At 39.7% G+C, this 18,341-nt stretch overlaps 1 protein-coding gene across 2 annotated transcripts; it reads left to right on the top strand.

The window, feature by feature from the left end:
• The first annotated feature begins 456 nt into the window (after window positions 1–456).
• LOC309511361 (4-galactosyl-N-acetylglucosaminide 3-alpha-L-fucosyltransferase 9-like) lies at window positions 457–10,801 on the top strand. 2 transcript variants are annotated; one of them, XM_082186555.1, is made up of 2 exons: window positions 457–596; window positions 8,708–10,801. In XM_082186555.1, the coding sequence occupies exon 2, from the start codon at window positions 8,718–8,720 to the stop codon at window positions 9,894–9,896; it is 1,179 nt and encodes a 392-aa protein (XP_082042681.1). In that variant the 5' UTR covers window positions 457–596; window positions 8,708–8,717; the 3' UTR covers window positions 9,897–10,801. The 2 variants fall into 2 exon arrangements, with proteins under 2 accessions (XP_082042681.1, XP_082042682.1); XM_082186556.1 differs by having other exon boundaries at window positions 500–596; window positions 8,711–10,801.
• The last annotated feature ends 7,540 nt before the right edge of the window (window positions 10,802–18,341 follow it).

The following is an 18,341-nucleotide window of genomic DNA, read 5'->3' as shown; positions in this document are numbered from 1 at the left end:
TTATTTATTTTCTTCTCTTTGAAACTGAGTTCACCGCTGTCTGTCACGACACCATTCTACAGACTAACCACACAAGCTCTACTTCTGCAGTGTGAAACCACACAAAAACTCCTGCCTCTTTATATTTCTAACTTACTGTGCATTTATCAATAACTGTTCTTTCCTATTCCTACTGTTCTACTTCAAAAACACAAACTAACACATCCAAGGCTGCCTAGTTTCAGTTAATGCATTCATTATTCATGTAGTCCAAACACAAAAGGATTAAGTTAACTTTTGTTTTACAAACATAAGCGGAGTGAACGTGATACAATTAAATGCAAAAAACATTTAAATAAAAATTGGATATTCAGTAATATTAAAAATATTTTTCCGTCAGTTGTTATTGTTAGGTTATCATTTTTTCCGTGTTTCATCTGTGGTGAATGTGATGCAGAGCTGTGGGAGGGATTAAGAGCTGAGAAGATCTATTGTAAATCTATCACTCATTGACAATTGCAGCATTTTTGTTGTATTTCTGAAGTATAAAGAACTTGTACTGGGATTGTGACGAAAGATGATTTAAGACTGTGGGATTTTCTGACAGAACATCACAGGTGAGTCTCCATAAGTTCTTATGTAGCTCCTCATTTAATACTAAAACCTCAAAAATATCATCAAATTTACTGTAACTCTGAAGAAATAAAAATTACTGTAATAAATGAATACTTATTCAGCAAGGATACACTGATCAAATGTGACAATAAATACACTTATAATGTAACAAAAGATGAATAAATTTAGCTTTTCTGAAATTTATATTCATCAAAGAATCCTGAAAGAATTTATGTCATGGTTTCCACAAAAACAGTTTTCAACATTGATAATAATCTGAAATATTTCATGAGCAGCAAATCCGCATGTTAGAATGATTTCTGAAGGATCATGTCAGGGCTCAGACTAACAGTAGCACCAGTACGGTGGCACTACCAGCTGGTTTGGTAGCATCAACAATAATTAATTATCAATGATAATATTAATTACTAATATTACATGTTTTTTTCTCTTGGAACTGCATATTTCACAGTAGCTTGAGGGTATGTTTACATGACAACGATGTAGTAAAAATGGAAGAGTTTTATCTTTGCACAGATGACAACATTATAGACCACAAGCCAGTGGTTTTTTTGTAAAGAAAGACTATGCATTCTTCTACAGATCAATTGCCCCGAACGGTCATGTCTATAGACTAAAAACGTAATACACATGTGCATGCCCGTATAGTTTTCAAAAGTTTGGTTTTCAGACCACCAAAACAGAACGGCCAAAACTCATAAAAAGATTTCAGTTTTTAGTTGAAAACGGTGTCGTGTAAACAGGCCCTGAGATGTGGATGTAAATGAATGTGAGGCGCTTTGGTGGCCAAAGGTCTGTGAAAGCGCTATATAAATGCAGTCCATTGTCCAGTCATTATTAAAACATTAATTATCTGTAAAAACTGTAACAACCTAACTTTTATAGAGTACAATATAAATACTTTGAGTTAGAACTCTACTCTTATTCAAATTTATCTTCCATAGCATCATATATTTGTAGATCATGATAACCACAAGCATCGCACCTCAGTATACCATAGTAAAAAAGGAAATACAGTACAGGCCAAAAGTTTGGACACATTACTATTTTTAATGTTTTTGAAAGAAGTTTCTTCTGCTCATCAAGCCTGCATTTATTTGATCAAAAATACAGAATTTTTTTTAATATTGTGATATATTATTACAATTTAAAATAATTGGTTTTCAATTTATTATACTTTAAATTATCATTTATTTCGGTGATGCAAAGCTGAATTTTCAGGATCATTACTCCAGTCTTCAGTGTCACATGTGACATCCAGTCTATCACATGATCCTTTAGAAATCATTCTAATGTTCTGATTTATTATGAGTGTTGGAAACAGTTCTGCTGCCTAATATATTTGATGAATAAAAGGTTAAAAAGAACTGCATTTATTCAAAATAAAAAAAATTTTTTTTAATATAAATCTTCTTTATTATCACTTTTTATCAATTTAACACATCCTTGCTGAATAAAATTATTGATTTATTTTTAAAAAAATAAAGAAAAAATTACTGACCCCAAATTACTGACCAGTAGTGTATATTGTTGTTATAAAAGATTTCCATCTTGAAAACATTTGCTTATTTTTTTTCTTTTCTTTTTTCTTTTTCTTTTTTTTTTATTCATCAAAGTATCCTAAAAAAGTATCACAGGTTATGAAAAAATATTAAGCAGCAGAACTGTTTCCAACTTTGATAATGAATCATCATATTAGAATGATTTCTAAAGGATCATTTGATAGACTGGAGTAATGATCCTGAAAATTCAGCTTTGCATCACCGAAATAAATGATAATTTAAAGTATAATAAATTGAAAACCAATTATTTTAAATTGTAATAATATATCACAATATTACATTTTTTTCTGTATTTTTGATCAAATAAATGCAGGCTTGATGAGCAGAAGAAACTTCTTTCAAAAACATTAAAAATAGTAATGTGTCCAAACTTTTGGCCTGTACTGTATATCGTGTCTGTGGTATTTGTAATAAAAAAAAACAGTAGCCTAAACAGAATAAGAACTAAACCTAAAGAGAAACAAAATAGGGTTTGAGAAAACTGAAGCAAAAGTTTGGAACTTGACTAGAGTTAAAACAGGAACAAAGGAAACTTGATTTATCAAAAGAAATTTTTTATTTATCAAAACTAGAAAAACTAAATCTAGCACTGACTGACAAGATCTGCAAGCAACACATACACACAATGAACCAGCAGAGTCATTAGGAAAAGAAACACAATATAAAAGGAGCTGAGCACACAAGCAAAGGATGAAACAAGGGGGTGCGGTAACTGGACATGAGGAGGCGGGACAAGGCTGGAGGAGGAGCACATGGCCAACACAAACAGAGACAGAGCCATGTGTTCAGACAAGACAAGCAAAGAAACATTGAACAGAGACCAGACAGACAAGGCAGGACCCTGACAGTAACCCCCAAAAGACGCCTCCAGTTATCCACACTGGGCAAAGGAGTTAAATGGGGTAATAACTGTGAGGGTGGGCGGGCGGGGTGTTAAAGGGGTCATATAATGCCATTCTTGTACAAGCTAAGATTCTTTAGGGTCTAAATTAAAAGTTTGTAATATACTTTAATTAAAAATTCTCATTAGTATTGTAAGAAAACACTCATTTTACCTGGTCAAAAACAGCTCTGTTTTCAGCACGCCGTTTAAGTGCATGTGTCTTTAAATGATAATTAGCTTTGCTGACTCCGCCCCTCTGTTCTGTGCGTACACCGTAACACAATAACACAATAACCATAACGCGTTGTTCATTATAAACGTGGGATTATGAATTATATCGAGAACGTCGTACATAGAAAACATGCCGTAATGCACCCTGAGTTTAAACAGCCGCATTCATCGTGAAGCGTGCAGCAAGCGATTTGCAAAGATTAATATAAATATTAATATAAAGGTTAATAAAACGTTACACTCACTTCAGTTATTCTGGAGGTGCAGCAGGAACACGAATAGTTGGTACCGATCCTTTTTTCAGGAGCAGCTTCTTAGCAAAACCAGCTTTACTGACCCTCCAACGCATTCTCATCCTAGGGCGTCATATACTGACGCTTTTGACATTTCGTCTACATCCAACGCACATGGCACCCTTTAGCATCAATATGACACGCACAGAGCTCTGTTCGGTTATGGGTACGTTTAGGTCTGGGGTAGGGTTAGGGTTAGACCGCTAGGAGGCGCCTTCTGGCCCATATCTATCTGCGTCTCATATTGATGCTAAAGTGTGCCATGTGCGTTGGATGTAGACGAAATGTCAAGAGCGTCAGTATATGACGCCTTGGGATGAGATCGGGCTGGACCCTCGTTTGTAAAGCAGTCTGGTGTGTGAAATGATTCGCGCAAACATGAAAGCATTGACATTGATCGTGGGGAATATTCCCTTCGAAAACAAACTCAGCCACTGCCTCTTCAGCGGTTCGGATTTAGGAACATCAAAATGATGCTGTGTTCGTTATTACACCCAAGAACAGAACACCACAATCGCTTAGACGCCATTCTGCTCATAGACAGTGCTCCAGCTATCAACAATGACCGCGCCGGTCCGCGCGGACTTTGATTGACAGCTCGCTCACGAGCGAGGGCGGGTCTGTGTTGAAACGCTGCTGTCAATTAACAATCGTGGGAGGGGCATCCAACTGTGTGACGTCACAAAATCGAACGGCTTGATTTGAGATGGGGGAAAACATATAAGAAGATTAAAAAAAGACGACTGGATGGATTTTTATCATTTTATGATGGTTGTGTACAGGCACTGCCAACACACATTTCAGTACAATCAACGTGTAAAAGTGCATGAACCATTATATGACCCCTTTAACATTGGAGTCCCATCACAGCCAGGGAACACAAGACGTGGGACTGGGAGGTAGGAATCAGTCCAGCAGGATAGTTTGAAACTGCCCAGGGAAGAGCTGGCTTTGGAGGATTATGTTGGCCAGGCAACATCGAGGGTGGGATGGGAATCCAATTAGTGACACCACTAGAGATCGGGGCTTGCTTCACAGGTGGAGAACATATTCAGGGACCATAACTGCACTGGCAGGTTTGCCGACTTCTGGACCAACGTGACGTCAGGCACAGCTTTAGAGGCTCCATTAGACTTAGAAGACAGAACATGCTGAAGACTTCTGGGATGATGCAGACTTCTTGACTGTGTCGTGACTGGCAGGAATGACCTCAGAGTACATGGCCAGACTGGCAGGAATTCTCTAATTGGGCGAGTCATGGTTAGTGAAAAGTTCAGAGGTGGCCTCCATGCCTATAGCTGGCAGATCAAGACGCCCTGAAATGACCGCCGTGGCCAGATCAGGTGCAGCTTCTGGGGAAGTAACATCACTGGCAGGGTCGGTTTCTGTGGGCATGACTTGACTGGATAGTATCTGATTTGACGCCCACCTTGGATATGACAGGACTGGTAAATGATTCAGGCTGTGCAGTCACAGGTTCCTTCAACACAGGCATAGCTGGTAAAGTAGGTGGGTTAGGGGTTGGTTCCACCAGAAAAAAACACCTCTGTAATCCCCGGATACAGGACCAACTGTATTGGGTCCTTCTGGACCATAGGATTAGTGACCTCCTCACTCAGGGTTTGAGCTCTCCTGACTCTAGTCCTACGGGACCACTGGCCTGAGGACCACTGAACTTGGGGCGCCTGACTCGACTGACTCTGGGGTGACTTGAGCGGACTCGACTGACTCTGGGGTAACTTGAGAGGACTCGACAGAATCTGGGGTGACTTGAGCGGACTCGACAGACTCTGGGGTAAATTGAGAGGACACGACAGACTCTGGGGTGACTTGAGCGGACTCGACTGACTCTGGGGTGACTTGAGTGGACTCGACTGACTCTGGGGTGACTTGAGCGGACTCAACAGACTCTGGGGTGACTTGAGAAAACTCGACAGACTCTGGGGTAAATTGAGCGGACACGACGGACTCTGGGGTAACTTGAGAGTCGTCGACAGACTCTGGGGTGACTTGAGCAGACTTGACAGACTCTGGGGTAAATTGAGCGGACACGACGGACTCTAGGGTAACTTGAGCGGACTCGACTGACTCTGGGGTGACTTGAGCGGACTCAACGGACTCTGGGGTAAATTGAGCGGAGACAATGGACTCTGGGGTGTCTTGAGCGGACACAACGGACTCTGGGGTGACTTGAGAGGACTCGACTGACTCTGGGGTGACTTGAGCGGACTCGACTGACTCTGGGGTGACTTGAGTGGACTCGACTGACTCTGGGGTGACTTGAGCGGACTTGACTGACTCTGGGGTGACTTGAGCGGACTCGACAGACTCTGGGGTAAATTGAGCGGACACAACAGACTCTGGGGTGACTTGAGCGAACTCGACTGACTCTGGGGTGACTTGAGTGGACTCAACTGACTCTGGGGTGACTTGAGCGGACTTGACTGACTCTGGGGTGACTTGAGCGGACTCGACAGACTCTGGGATAAATTGAGCGGACACAACGGACTCTGGGGTGAATTAAGCGGACTCGACTGACTCTGGGGTGACTTGAGCGGACTCAACAGACTCTGGGGTGACTTGAGCTGGGGTGACTTGAGCGGACTCGACTGACTCTGGGGTGACTTGAGCGGACTCGACAGACTCTGGGATAAATTGAGCGGACACAACGGACTCTGGGGTGAATTAAGCGGACTCGACTGACTCTGGGGTGACTTGAGCGGACTCAACAGACTCTGGGGTGACTTGAGCTGGGGTGACTTGAGCGGACTCGACTGACTCTGGGGTGACTTGAGCGGACTCGACAGACTCTGGGGTGAATTGAGCAGGCTCGACGGACTCTGGGGTGACTTGAGAGGACTCGACTGACTCTGGGGTGAATTGACCTGACTCGACTGGCTCTGGGGTGACTTGAGCGGACTCGACAGACTCTGGGGTGAATTGAGCGGACTCAACTGACTCTGGGGTGACTTGAGCGGACTCGACGGACTCTGAGGTGAATTGAACGAACTCGACAGACTCTGGGGTAACTTGAGCGGACTCGAGCGGACTCGACTCCAAAGTCCTCAGTTGCTCCATCTCCCACTGTGGCAGGGGATCATCCAGACAGACAGAGGGGCCGCATCATCGTACTCATGGCCCTTAGCCATAGTCCTGAAGAACTGGATGAGAGGAGCACATGGCCAACACAAACAGAGACAGAGCCATGTGCTCAGACACAAGACAATCAAAGAAACATTGAACAGAGACATGGACAGGACCCTGACAATAACATAATACAATTCAATATGTATTTGCCACATTTCTGCCACAATACCATAATTACAGTTAGTGTTACTACAGTAAATCCATAGTAAATTTGTGGGTTGAAAAGCATTCTAACTGGATTAATGTACATGGTGCAGTGTTTCCCCTGTTTTACGCATCAGTGTTGAGAATATCAGCACAGTTTTATCTGACTTGGAGACATTTGTGGCTGGCATCGGAGAACTCTGCACCGAACTCGAACAAGGTTCAAACAAGCAACAATGTTTCGCTCCGCTATTGGTGTGTTTGCCATTTATGTTTCTTAAGTGCAACAGAAATGTCTAAATGTATAATTTAGTACATCATTTAGTGTTCCATTTGTAGCCGTACTGAAAGCACCAATGGATAATTCACCTCAGATCTTGAAGTAAAAAAAAGGAAAACAAGAACGTTCAATCTGTCAACTCAATGTGTAACCTGTAGTAACCTTGCTTAAGTGCAAGATTTTGTCTTAAACACATCCAATTTGTTGATCTCCAAATAAGCAGATCAGCTGTTTTTAATTACTTCATGACCAATAATACATTAAAACACACACACACACTCACACACACGCACGCACGCACGCACGCACGCACGCACGCACGCACGCACGTTCGTTTTTATCTTTTCTTGCCATAAATTAGTTTCCTCGCCACGGCCAAACCGTTCGAGATATCAAAAATCCGTCCGCAATTTAGCATCCTCAATGTCTTGACTTTATGCTGACCGAGTTTGGTGGGAATTGAAAGAATTGCCTAGGAGGATTATTTCAAATACCAGAGCAAGCGTTCTCCAAACAACCCATAATAGCCGACTTCCTGTTGGGCTGGTGGAAGTCGGCTTCGCCCTTTCAGGGCTTGGGCCCTAATAATTGCCACAAGGGTTATATCTGTGTCCTTGAAACCATGTGCCCTTAAAGCCCCACTAGGTAGGAATTCCGTTTTGGTCAAACAACGACCCCTAGAGTCGCTGTGGAATACTTGTATTTAACGTTACTGTCGTAAATACCACTCACGCAGAGCAGTCTCTTCACTCACGGCCTGATCCCCTCCCCCCGTATACCGGTCCCTGTTCAGTCGGATGGAAGCTGTAACGAGTGGAAATAAGGTGTGTCCCCTTTAAGAGCTGCGCGCACCCTGTTTAACTGTCGGCAGTCTGTATTGTATGTGCGCCTCGAACACCCTGTAAGCGGGTTGTTTCTGTTTGATGCTCATTCTTGTCCTATTTTTGTCTATCAAGTAATGCTGTGGACGGTAGAACGTGTGACAGACAGTTACACGAGTTCGATTGGGGAATAAACAGAACGCGTTACAATCGTTGGACATCGAACAAGCACAGCTAGTCTCCGAAGATGTCCAAGTTACTAATCCATCAACAAGAACGCCAGGTGCTTTTTAGCTCACACCAACGAGTGAAAGCTTGTCCGAGTGATATACAATATAAGCAATATACTTACAAGTCCAACAGCATGTGATGACGTGTTGGGGGAAGTGTGGTAGCCTATGCCATAAAGCAGTCAAATTTTGTAGTTCTTTTTGTGCTCTGGTTACTACCCGAACCCCGAAGTTTAAAAGTACGATTAAAAACGATACAGACCCCGTCAGGCTATGGCAGACGTGTCATTCAACCTATTGTAAGTCGATGTACCATCACAAGAGTCTTGGAAATATATTATGAAGGTTGAAAAGTTACCTGGTGCTGCTTTAAGTAGCCTTTCATGGGTTATGAAAAAAAAATTCTTCCTAAGATATGAATTATAGAGCTAATCAGAGCAGTTATGACACAAATCTAGAAATATATTTAAACACCAGCACTTACTCATGCTCTCTCCACAGAAGGTCAAAGATGGAGTCCCAAAACTCCTCCAGATCCTGTAAGAACCTCTTCATCGCAGTGGTTTTGATGACATTTTTCTCAGCAATATTCTACATGTATTATGAGCCATCAGTAAACTGGTTAAACTGTCCAGCCGTTCCCAAACATGATGTCTGCGGAAACATCTGCATCAATGCTCTTAAGATGGAAAATCAAATCCAAATAGTGAACAACACCTGTATGGTGAACTTCACCTCTGTCAGACACCAGTTAACACAAACAGAAGCGGCTTCATCGCAGGGAGGCGATCTAGACACCATTCTCCTGATCTGGATGTGGCCTTTTGGGCAACAGTTTGATTTAGGACTCTGTAGTTCAATGTACAACATCCACGGCTGCCACTTGACAGTCGACAAGAGTCAGTTTAACAAAGCACATGGCGTTTTATTTCATCACAGAGACATCTATGGGGACTTGTCCAACATGCCGAAACTTCCACGACCTCCATTCCAGAAATGGGTCTGGATGAACATGGAATCTCCCAGTAACTCAGGACAGCGGTCAAATCTAAACAATCTGTTTAATCTGACCATGACTTACAGACAAGATTCAGACATCATGGTCCCTTACGGGCGAATCTCAGAGAACACTGGTGGAAAGAAACATGATGAAATCCCACAAAAGAATAAACTTGTTTGCTGGATTGTAAGTAACTGGAACTCAAACTTTAAGCGGTCAAAATACTACGAAGAGTTAAAAGAACACATTAGTATAGAAACCTACGGAAATCACTTCAACAGGCGCATTAGTGATAAAGATTATTCAGATGTGGTGTCCAGCTGTAAATTCTACCTGTCCTTTGAGAACTCCATCCATAAAGACTACATTACAGAAAAACTGTACAACCCTCTATCTCTCGGCACTGTTCCCGTGGTCCTCGGCCCACCCAGGAAGAACTATGAGGAATTCATACCAGGAAGTGCCTTTATCCATGTGGATGACTTCAACTCCCCCAAAGAGCTAGCTGAACATCTTAAGCTTCTGGACCAAAATTATGATTTGTACAGGCAGTTCTTCACCTGGAAGGAACATTTTGTTGCAAGAACAGGCTTCTTTGGTTCTGAGCATGCCTGTAATGCTTGCGATCATATCAGAAGAAACAAGAACTATAGAGTAGTTAATGATCTTAACAGCTGGTACTGGGGTTGACAACTGATGTTAACAATAGACTTCAGTCACAGATGCCTTTTCCGTCATGGACAAAGTTTTTTTTTTTTTTTAATAAAGAAAACAGATGATTTCTTGACCAGCATAATTTAGCAAAAAAAAAAAAAAAAAAGTCATACTCCGCGTTTCCACCTAAATTACCCGGAACAATCTGTCCGAGGAATCCCCCCCCAATCCCCCACCAGCCCATGTTCAATGCATGTTCACAATAACAGTTTAAATAAATAAAATAATGATTTAAACTATGTTTTACTTATGATATAAAAATTTAGATTAAATATGACATTCTCATTAATGGAGCTAAACACTTAAATTGCATGAAATCATGACTGAGAAGTTACCAAAGAAAATTATATTCAATATATAAATATTTGTTGTGGATGCCATGCTTCTTAACACTTTTCCTGTGGCATGTTGTGTTTTAATGTTTAACTACAGAGAGAATTGCTTATCATGATAATAGGCTAGTTGCACGTGGCCGCCATTTTGGATTTCGGATCAACGAGTGTGCGGGTAGACACTTGGACTTATAAATATCTGGGACTTCTACTGGATGACAAGCTGGATTGGACAGCAAATATGGACTGCATGAAAGGGCAGAGCCCAGCTCCACCAACAGATTTAAAAACTCTTTCGGCCCACTGGCCATTAGGCTGTACAACTCCTAGTCATGGCAGGGAGGACAACTTATTTTATACAAAGAAAACTGCAATGAAGGAAACATTTTGCAAAACAAAGATGTAAGATTAACCATTCTTTTCAAAGCAAATTTGTCAGTTCGACATTTAATTATAAATAATTGATTTACATATATTTGTTTTGTGCATACATGAGGGCCTACTGAATTATCCTTGTTGCTCTTGTCATTAAAGTAAAGTTTGCTTTTACTGGAATGCTATTATTTGTGGGTGTCTAGACGTCTGAAAATCTGCTATTGAGGTCAAAGGAAATACTAATGCAAAACTGCATAGCTCTCTCTGAGTAGCATAAACCTCCCCGCAACGCTCACCACCTATATGGGGAGGCTGCAGACCTGGAGCCGGTAGATCTACGCCCCTAGCAGTTTTACGCCCCTGGCAGTTTTACGCCCCTGCTGTTCCTGATGCGTCCAGTAGGGGGATATGCTGCGAAATAACACCATTAAATCGATGCTCAAAACTTACACAATAATAACCGTCCAGTTCATAGATTTTGCCCGAATTTGTGGTTTTTGTTAATTTAAATATTAAACGTTTTAGTATAAATCTGCACTGCACTATGGATTAAAATATCTCTAGATATTAGGTTGGGCTTCACTCAGCCTATACAGAAGACTATTTGTTTTCATGAATTAAAAAATAACACACATAGTTGGATCAGATGACAAGTAATGATATATGACCTACTATAGAATAGTTAATTGAATATTGAATACATTAATATTGAATAAATAGTAATAATAATAATACTAATTAATAATAATAGAATATTCACTGTATGTTTTTATACAGGAGACTGAGTGAAATATGTTGTTGTGAATTTATATAAAGTTACAATTAGATATTAAACATATTTAGCCCATTAGACATACAGCACCGTGTAATCATATGGATCCTGGATTAAATATCTGCTGTACTATTCACTTAGTCATCATACAGCTACAAAACAGTGTCCTTCATAGCATTTTATGAAGACAAACACAATTTATCCCTTTTCTAAAATTCCAAGGGCCATTTATAAGAAAGAGACAATATTTTTGTTCACAAAAACATTATTTATCAACACCATTTATGAATTATGATGACTCCCCTATGGCTTGCCACTCTGCTTTAACTGTTTTTCTATCCTCCTGTCAAAGTGCTTCTGCTCACTGATAAAAAATTAAAATAAAATTAAACAAACAAATGTAAAAAGGACATCCATGGTGAATTTTATTTTGTCAAATTCAAAAGCAGCAGGACTCACTGTTAAATTTTGTATAAAATTCCTGAATCCTTAATTTTTTATCACAGTTGCTTTTGTACATTTCATCATTATTCATTATATCAATTCATTTTTTCCTTCATTAGTGAAATTCTAAATACACCTCCGCAATTCATCAATTCAGGACACATTTACAAAATAAAGTGTAATAGAAATGTATTGAAAACATGCTTAACAGTTTATGACAACTAGTCAGCCATTTTGCATTTAATGACTTATGCAAGGAACTAATGCCTAGATGTTTTGAGGAGTATGACAATTCAACAGAGAAATAGCATAATAGGCCTATATTTTGATCAACATGACATAAAGAGTTGATAATGTAGGAAACAGCAGACAGTTGTACATTATGAATTGCATGAATGTACCAAAGCATTTGCAATTTGTATAAAATGAGAAATTGCTTTTATGATGTGCACCAGTGAAAGATGATGTGATTTCAGGTGTGATCTGAGAAATGCACCAAAGCAACTGAGAAAAAATATAAAAAGGACATCCATGGTGAATTTGATCTAGTCACAGTGTGTGTGTGTCTGTGTTGCCCAGAATTTATGTCAGATGAGTGTGGATTGCATCAATTTGCTCCTGATCTTCAAAGTACAACGGCACAGGTACTTGTTGGTGGAACACTTTTGGAAAAAGTGTCAAGACACTTTGATTTCTTTTGGCCACTGATGATGGACTGTGCAGAGAAAATTTTAAAAAATGACATTAAAAACATGTCCTTGTATGTCTCTGTAAGTCATTTATTTACTAGAGAAGCTATTGGTTTGGAATGCAGTTAAAAAAGAGATGGGTGTTTATAGTTTATAAAAGTTTCGAGAGAGAGAGAGAGATTTCCATAGCTAAAGCAAACACACTGGGATGCATCATGCAAGTTACTTGGCAAAGAAAAATCCCACTTTAAGTGCACACAGCCTACATTTTAATCCAGATCAGTACGCTATTTTAAGAAAAATTTATATTTAGATATAAATGAGATAGTTAGATCTCATTTTATAAGAAACAACTCAAACCAGAAAGGAGTAAAGGAGTCTTACCAGAAGAGGCAAGATAAAGACGGGCAACAAAAGAACATTCAAAAGAAAATTAATTTTGAAAGTGAGTAGAGAAGACTAGGGGCAGCTAAACTTACACGTGGTAAGCTATAACTTATACATTTAAGCCAGACCATCAACCTGACCGTCCAGAACTTTTTGTCTCTCGAAATAAATGATAGACCTATCCATTGATATAAATAAATGAATTGATATCTACCTAGCTCTATCAAGCTATTCGTTTATAAATAATAAATGTTGCATCATTGCTAAACAACAATAACTTTAGCGGATTATTTATTATACCTCAATCAATTCGTGTCAATGTACAGCCTCCCCCTACTGGACGCATCAGGAACAGCAGGGGCGTAAAACTGCCAGGGGCGTAAAACTGCTTGGGGCGTAGATCTACCGGCTCCAGGTCTGCAGCCTCCCCTTACTCCTCACCACAGTGGTTGCCAGCTCTCACACATTTGCCGTGAGATAAGCTTTCAGTCAAGGTTCTCAAGTCTCATGCATTGGCCGTCACACGCAATTCAACCAGTTCACACGCTCACACGTCGGCACACCGTGTATTTCGAATTGATACAAAGTGGTCAAGCGTATCACTAGACGCGGCAGGCGCGAATTTGACATATGATCCCTTTTTGAATTTGAGGCGCTATTCGCGTCCGGTGTGTGAACGCACAGTTAGGCATAGACAGTTTATATGAAACGAAATGTTTATAAATGGAATGAAAAAGGCCTGTTATTATTTTAATTTCCAGTTAGTTTCTTGATCTCGCGTTTCTGAAATGTTTTGCAGATGTGCTGTTAAGTGGACAAACTCAAGCCTAGCTAGGCTACTTTTTGAGGACTTGTAAAACTCTGAAGATTAATAATCCCCTAAAATCGCCAAAGGTTTTGAAATGTTGACTATATTCCAGTGTCTATATATAACCTGATTATGCCCTCGATCAGGCGCTTGAGTAAATAAATAAATTAAATATGTGGCAGCCGTCGTGTGCAGTAAACTTTCTTTTAACAAGCCTGTTGTACTGATGTGATTACCAGTTATAGTTTTAGTGCTAGTATAAGCCTATTTAGAGGTGCAGATTAATTCAGGTAGGACTCTGTGTAGACATATTTTATTATGTGTATTATGAGGTGGTCCGCAAAAATTCTTGCTTACAAATAGTGGTCCACACACACAAAAAGTTTGAAAACCCCTGGGCTAGAACATTTAATATATAGCCCATCGTATAGGCTACATTATTATTGATGCAGTCAAAAACTCTACAACTACTTTGCAACCAGGCCAGAAGCTTTGGCTCAGTTTGGCTAGCTTACGTTGGCCTATCTGAAACTAAGTGAAATGTTAGTGGGTATGGGAAGGAATGAATATGTATTTCTTCATTTTATATGCTCTGGACTTAACACATCCATTATGACAGTGAAAATGTCTGGCATCGAGCCACAGTGCTTCAAGTGGGAGCCCCCTACTCCTGTTATCAAGGCATCAAAATGTGCAACAAACACTTACAACACAAAACTATTTCTTAAGACACATTTCAACACAGAATAACATTTCAAATTCATTTCATGATTTGATGCCCGTGAAAGAGACTGTGGACGCATTGAATTCAGGGAGCATGCTAGGTTACTACAAATGATGGCTGTGAATAGAATAAAATATAATATTCAGAAGTAAACAGTGTAGCTTATCAGAATGTTTATTTTTAAACCACAACCTTCTAAGTGCTTCTTTTACTGGTATTTTTAACGATATCTTTTGTATTTCTCATCCAAAAAATGTCAAACTTAGCACTGCTCTTACTCGTGCCCGTAGCGAGACACCTGTCAAGTTTGAAATCCATCGGACTAACGGTTCGAGAGATATGCGAATAACAGACACACACACAGACAGACAGACAGACAGACGTTTCTGTAATTTAAAGATAGATTTTTGTCATTTTTGTTTGTAATTTTGAAATATAACATTAAAGAGTATATTTGATGTGATGAATTGCTCTGTCATTTATCAGATTTACCAATTGTTATAATGCCGGTCAATTATGAACAATGGGTCAAATTGGGGGGCGGGGACTGGTGGGGGCGGGGCTCCATTAGGGCTCCTCCCCTAACCGCATGTGATCTCACTCCAAGCTCTGTCTCATGCTCTCACTCTGCCTTAGTAAACCTCACGCCAAATCGTCAACCCTGCTTTTGATATGAAACAAAGTCTCAGCTTTCAAATTTTGTACGTTTTAATATATATTTCGAGCTACATCGACAACTTTGAGGGTGTGTATTCTCTCATATCATGCGAAATCTGACTAGCGAAACGGTTTCTAAAATCGTTGTCTCTGTTTCTGAGAAAATGAATTTTATGAAAGTGTTGCCGCTAGTAGGCTACACTTCGCTATAGAATGTGCTATGCGGAAGTAAAGACGCTGGCTGAGATTCTACCGGAAATATGTCAGTAGCGTTCGTGCATAGAGCGTATAAATACTGTTTTGGCGCACTTAATGTGGTATAACAGATCGAATAGCGTCTCAGTCAAAGGGGTGGTTGATTATGATTTCACTTTTCTAGCTTTAGTTAGTGTGTAATGTTGCTGTTTGAGCATAAACAACATCTGCAAAGTTATAACGCTCAAAGTTCAAAGCAAAGGGAGATATTTGCTCTTAAAGAAATTGCTTTTAAGGACTACAACAAACGGCTGGTAGAGACTACACCACAATTGTAAAAACTTTTAGCCTTTTATGTTCAAACCGGAGTCAGACAATGATGGAGAGACTCAAGAAGTGGCGTCGACTAATGAAAATCGGCCAGCTCGAGGGGCGGCACCAAGCATGCATTTGAAAATCTCACAGCACGCAATAGGATAACACTACGACCAATCACAACAATAATCCCCATACGCTTCGCTACCAGCGGCGCTAACTGGTAGATTAGACTCTTGCCGTATCCGGTCGGCAAAACAGGAAAAACGCCCTTCTTGCAAAGGAAGGATTCGAGCGGCGTCTTCTGTTCCTGTTTTATATAAAGTCAAGTCTAACTCGTTCATTGTAGCGACCAAAGCCGTTTCAAACAACTGGTGTTCATCCATAGCCATCTCGCAATGTTAACTAATGACTTCGACGTCACAGCGCTGTCGTCATCTCGCCTCTGGCCCGCCTATATCAAATAACCCGCTGTGATTGGTGCATTGGAGGAACTCACTGAGCAAATCAACTTGTGCTCTCGCGAGAACTCTGGATTACCAGGGTAGGTATTTGCATCAATTTTGGGGAAACGTGTGCATTGATTATTACGTCGAAGACATTTACAGTATCATTTTATTCTGGGAGACTGATGGAGAGGCAACATTAATGTTAATGTTTTTCTTGTATTTAACCCTCAGGGATTATTTACTTATTGGTCACACTCAGACTCATTGGTGGTCAAATGTGACAATACACATTAACTATTTTTTAATTAAATAAATGTTCTATATTTGAGTTCAATAATATTTATTTAATAATTTGAGGAGATCGTTTGGTACTAAATACTATTTGTGCAATAATTATGGTCCATTAATGACAACTTAAAATATTTATTTTTCTAATTTTGTTTCATTTATATTACAATTAGTGTAGTATTTAAGGTTAAAATGGAGAAAAGGGTTTTCAATTCCAATGCAAAGAGGCAAATTAGAGTCATTTTGTGCCAGAAAAAGAATAATTTCCATTTGTAATGCCATGGTTTACCCTCTAGGTGCCTGTATGGCTCTTTAATGAATATACATGCATCTATTAGTCTAGTTGCTCAAAAGAGTATAGCAGGTCATAACCGCTTACTTATTTTTTAGGTTTTGCATTTGAATAAATATTTAGACATAATAAAACACTAGATTTTTCTAATTATATATTTAAAAAAGTTAATAACTTGTATACTATTATATTTTAATGATACTCGTATAAGCACACACAAGTGAATATTAAAGTGGTGGTATAATGTAAAATAAGTCTCTGATGTCCACAGAGTGTGTATGTGAAGTTTTAGCTCAAAATACCCCACAGATATTTCTATACAGCATGTTAAATTTGTTACTTTTTGAGGGTGAGCAAAAACACACCGTTTTCTGTCTGTCCCTTTAAATGCAAATGAGCTGCTGCTCCCGACACAGGGGGCGGAGCTTCAACAGCTTGTGTCCTTTTACCTCACACACACATGCACTGAACATTTCAAAAACTTTTTGCCTTTTATGTTCAAACCGGAGTCAGACAATGATGGAGAGACTCAAGAAGTGACAACATGTAGAAGCAACAGGACATTTCTGAATGGTTAGTTGATGCATTTATGAAGCTGATATAGAGTGATCTAGTCATTGATTGGCATATTCTGTCTCGATAATCTATAAATTGTGTTCAGGAGGCGGGGTTTATGTAAATTTTAGGGTTGGTGATGTCACTAACCCGGGAGGAATATGGTGTAGTCTCTATCAGCCGTTTGTTGTAGTCCTTAAAAAACTATTTCTTTAAAAGCAAATATCTCCCTTTGCTCTGAACTTTGAGCGTTGTAACTTTGCAGATGTTGTTTATGTTTAACACACTAACTAAAGTTAGAAAAGTGAAATCATAATCAACCGCCCCTTTAATGAACGCAAGAAAATACTGAATTTAACCCAAAAAAAGTAAAAAATAGTGCTAAAAAGGCAAACTGCATTCAACAAAATATGTTTTCCTTATATGTACAGTAGGCTATATGTGAATTGATAGTGAATCAAGGTCGAAATTGACCCCCCCCCCCCCCCAAAAAAAAAAAAAATCTCACTGCATCCTGACCTTAAAGTTGCCAACCTATTATCAAATATTCAAATGATCAAATATTTAAGAGCAAAAAACTCACTTGATGATGTCAAAGACTGTTGAATGACTATAATCGTCTGCATCCGGAAAAAGAAGAAAAAAAACAGTATGTGACAAAAGAAGTATGTCAGAATACACAGTACTCATTAAAGAGAAGGCATAAAGTACCCAGATAACATACTTCTGAAGTGCGTATATGATGAGATGGTCCTCACTGCAGAACACAAAATCCAGGGGGAGGAGTTGGATCCAGATCCAACTCCTCCCACCTTACATATACCTAAACCTACCAATCTCCACCCCCTGATCCCTAAACCCACCCCTAAAACTACCAATCTCCACCCCTTAGATCTGGATCCAACTCCGCCCCCTGGATCTCATGTACTGCAGTATACTGTATATGATGGACGCTACTATCCCACGGGAGAGGATCTGTGAATGGCAGTAAAGTGACTTAACTGGTGGGTCACTTGATAAGGGCAACATGGTGAATGTAGTGTATATAGATTACATGTTCCTGATCACTCGAGCGTCACTTCAAAGAATCATCAGCTGAGATAAAGGATCTGCCCTTATGTTGTTGTTAAAGTTCAGTT

Source organism: Leuciscus leuciscus, assembly GCF_965113295.1.
Source record: "Leuciscus leuciscus genome assembly, chromosome: 12".
NCBI classification, from domain to species: domain Eukaryota; kingdom Metazoa; phylum Chordata; class Actinopteri; order Cypriniformes; family Leuciscidae; genus Leuciscus; species Leuciscus leuciscus.
The sequence above is the reverse complement of the archived record's forward strand: the minus strand, read 5'-3'. Positions and strand labels throughout refer to the sequence as shown.

Excerpts from the sequence above, each read along its gene's own strand:
- LOC309511361 (XM_082186555.1), top strand. The coding sequence starts at position 8,718 with ATGGAGTCCCAAAACTCCTCCAGATCCTGTAAGAACCTCTTCATCGCA.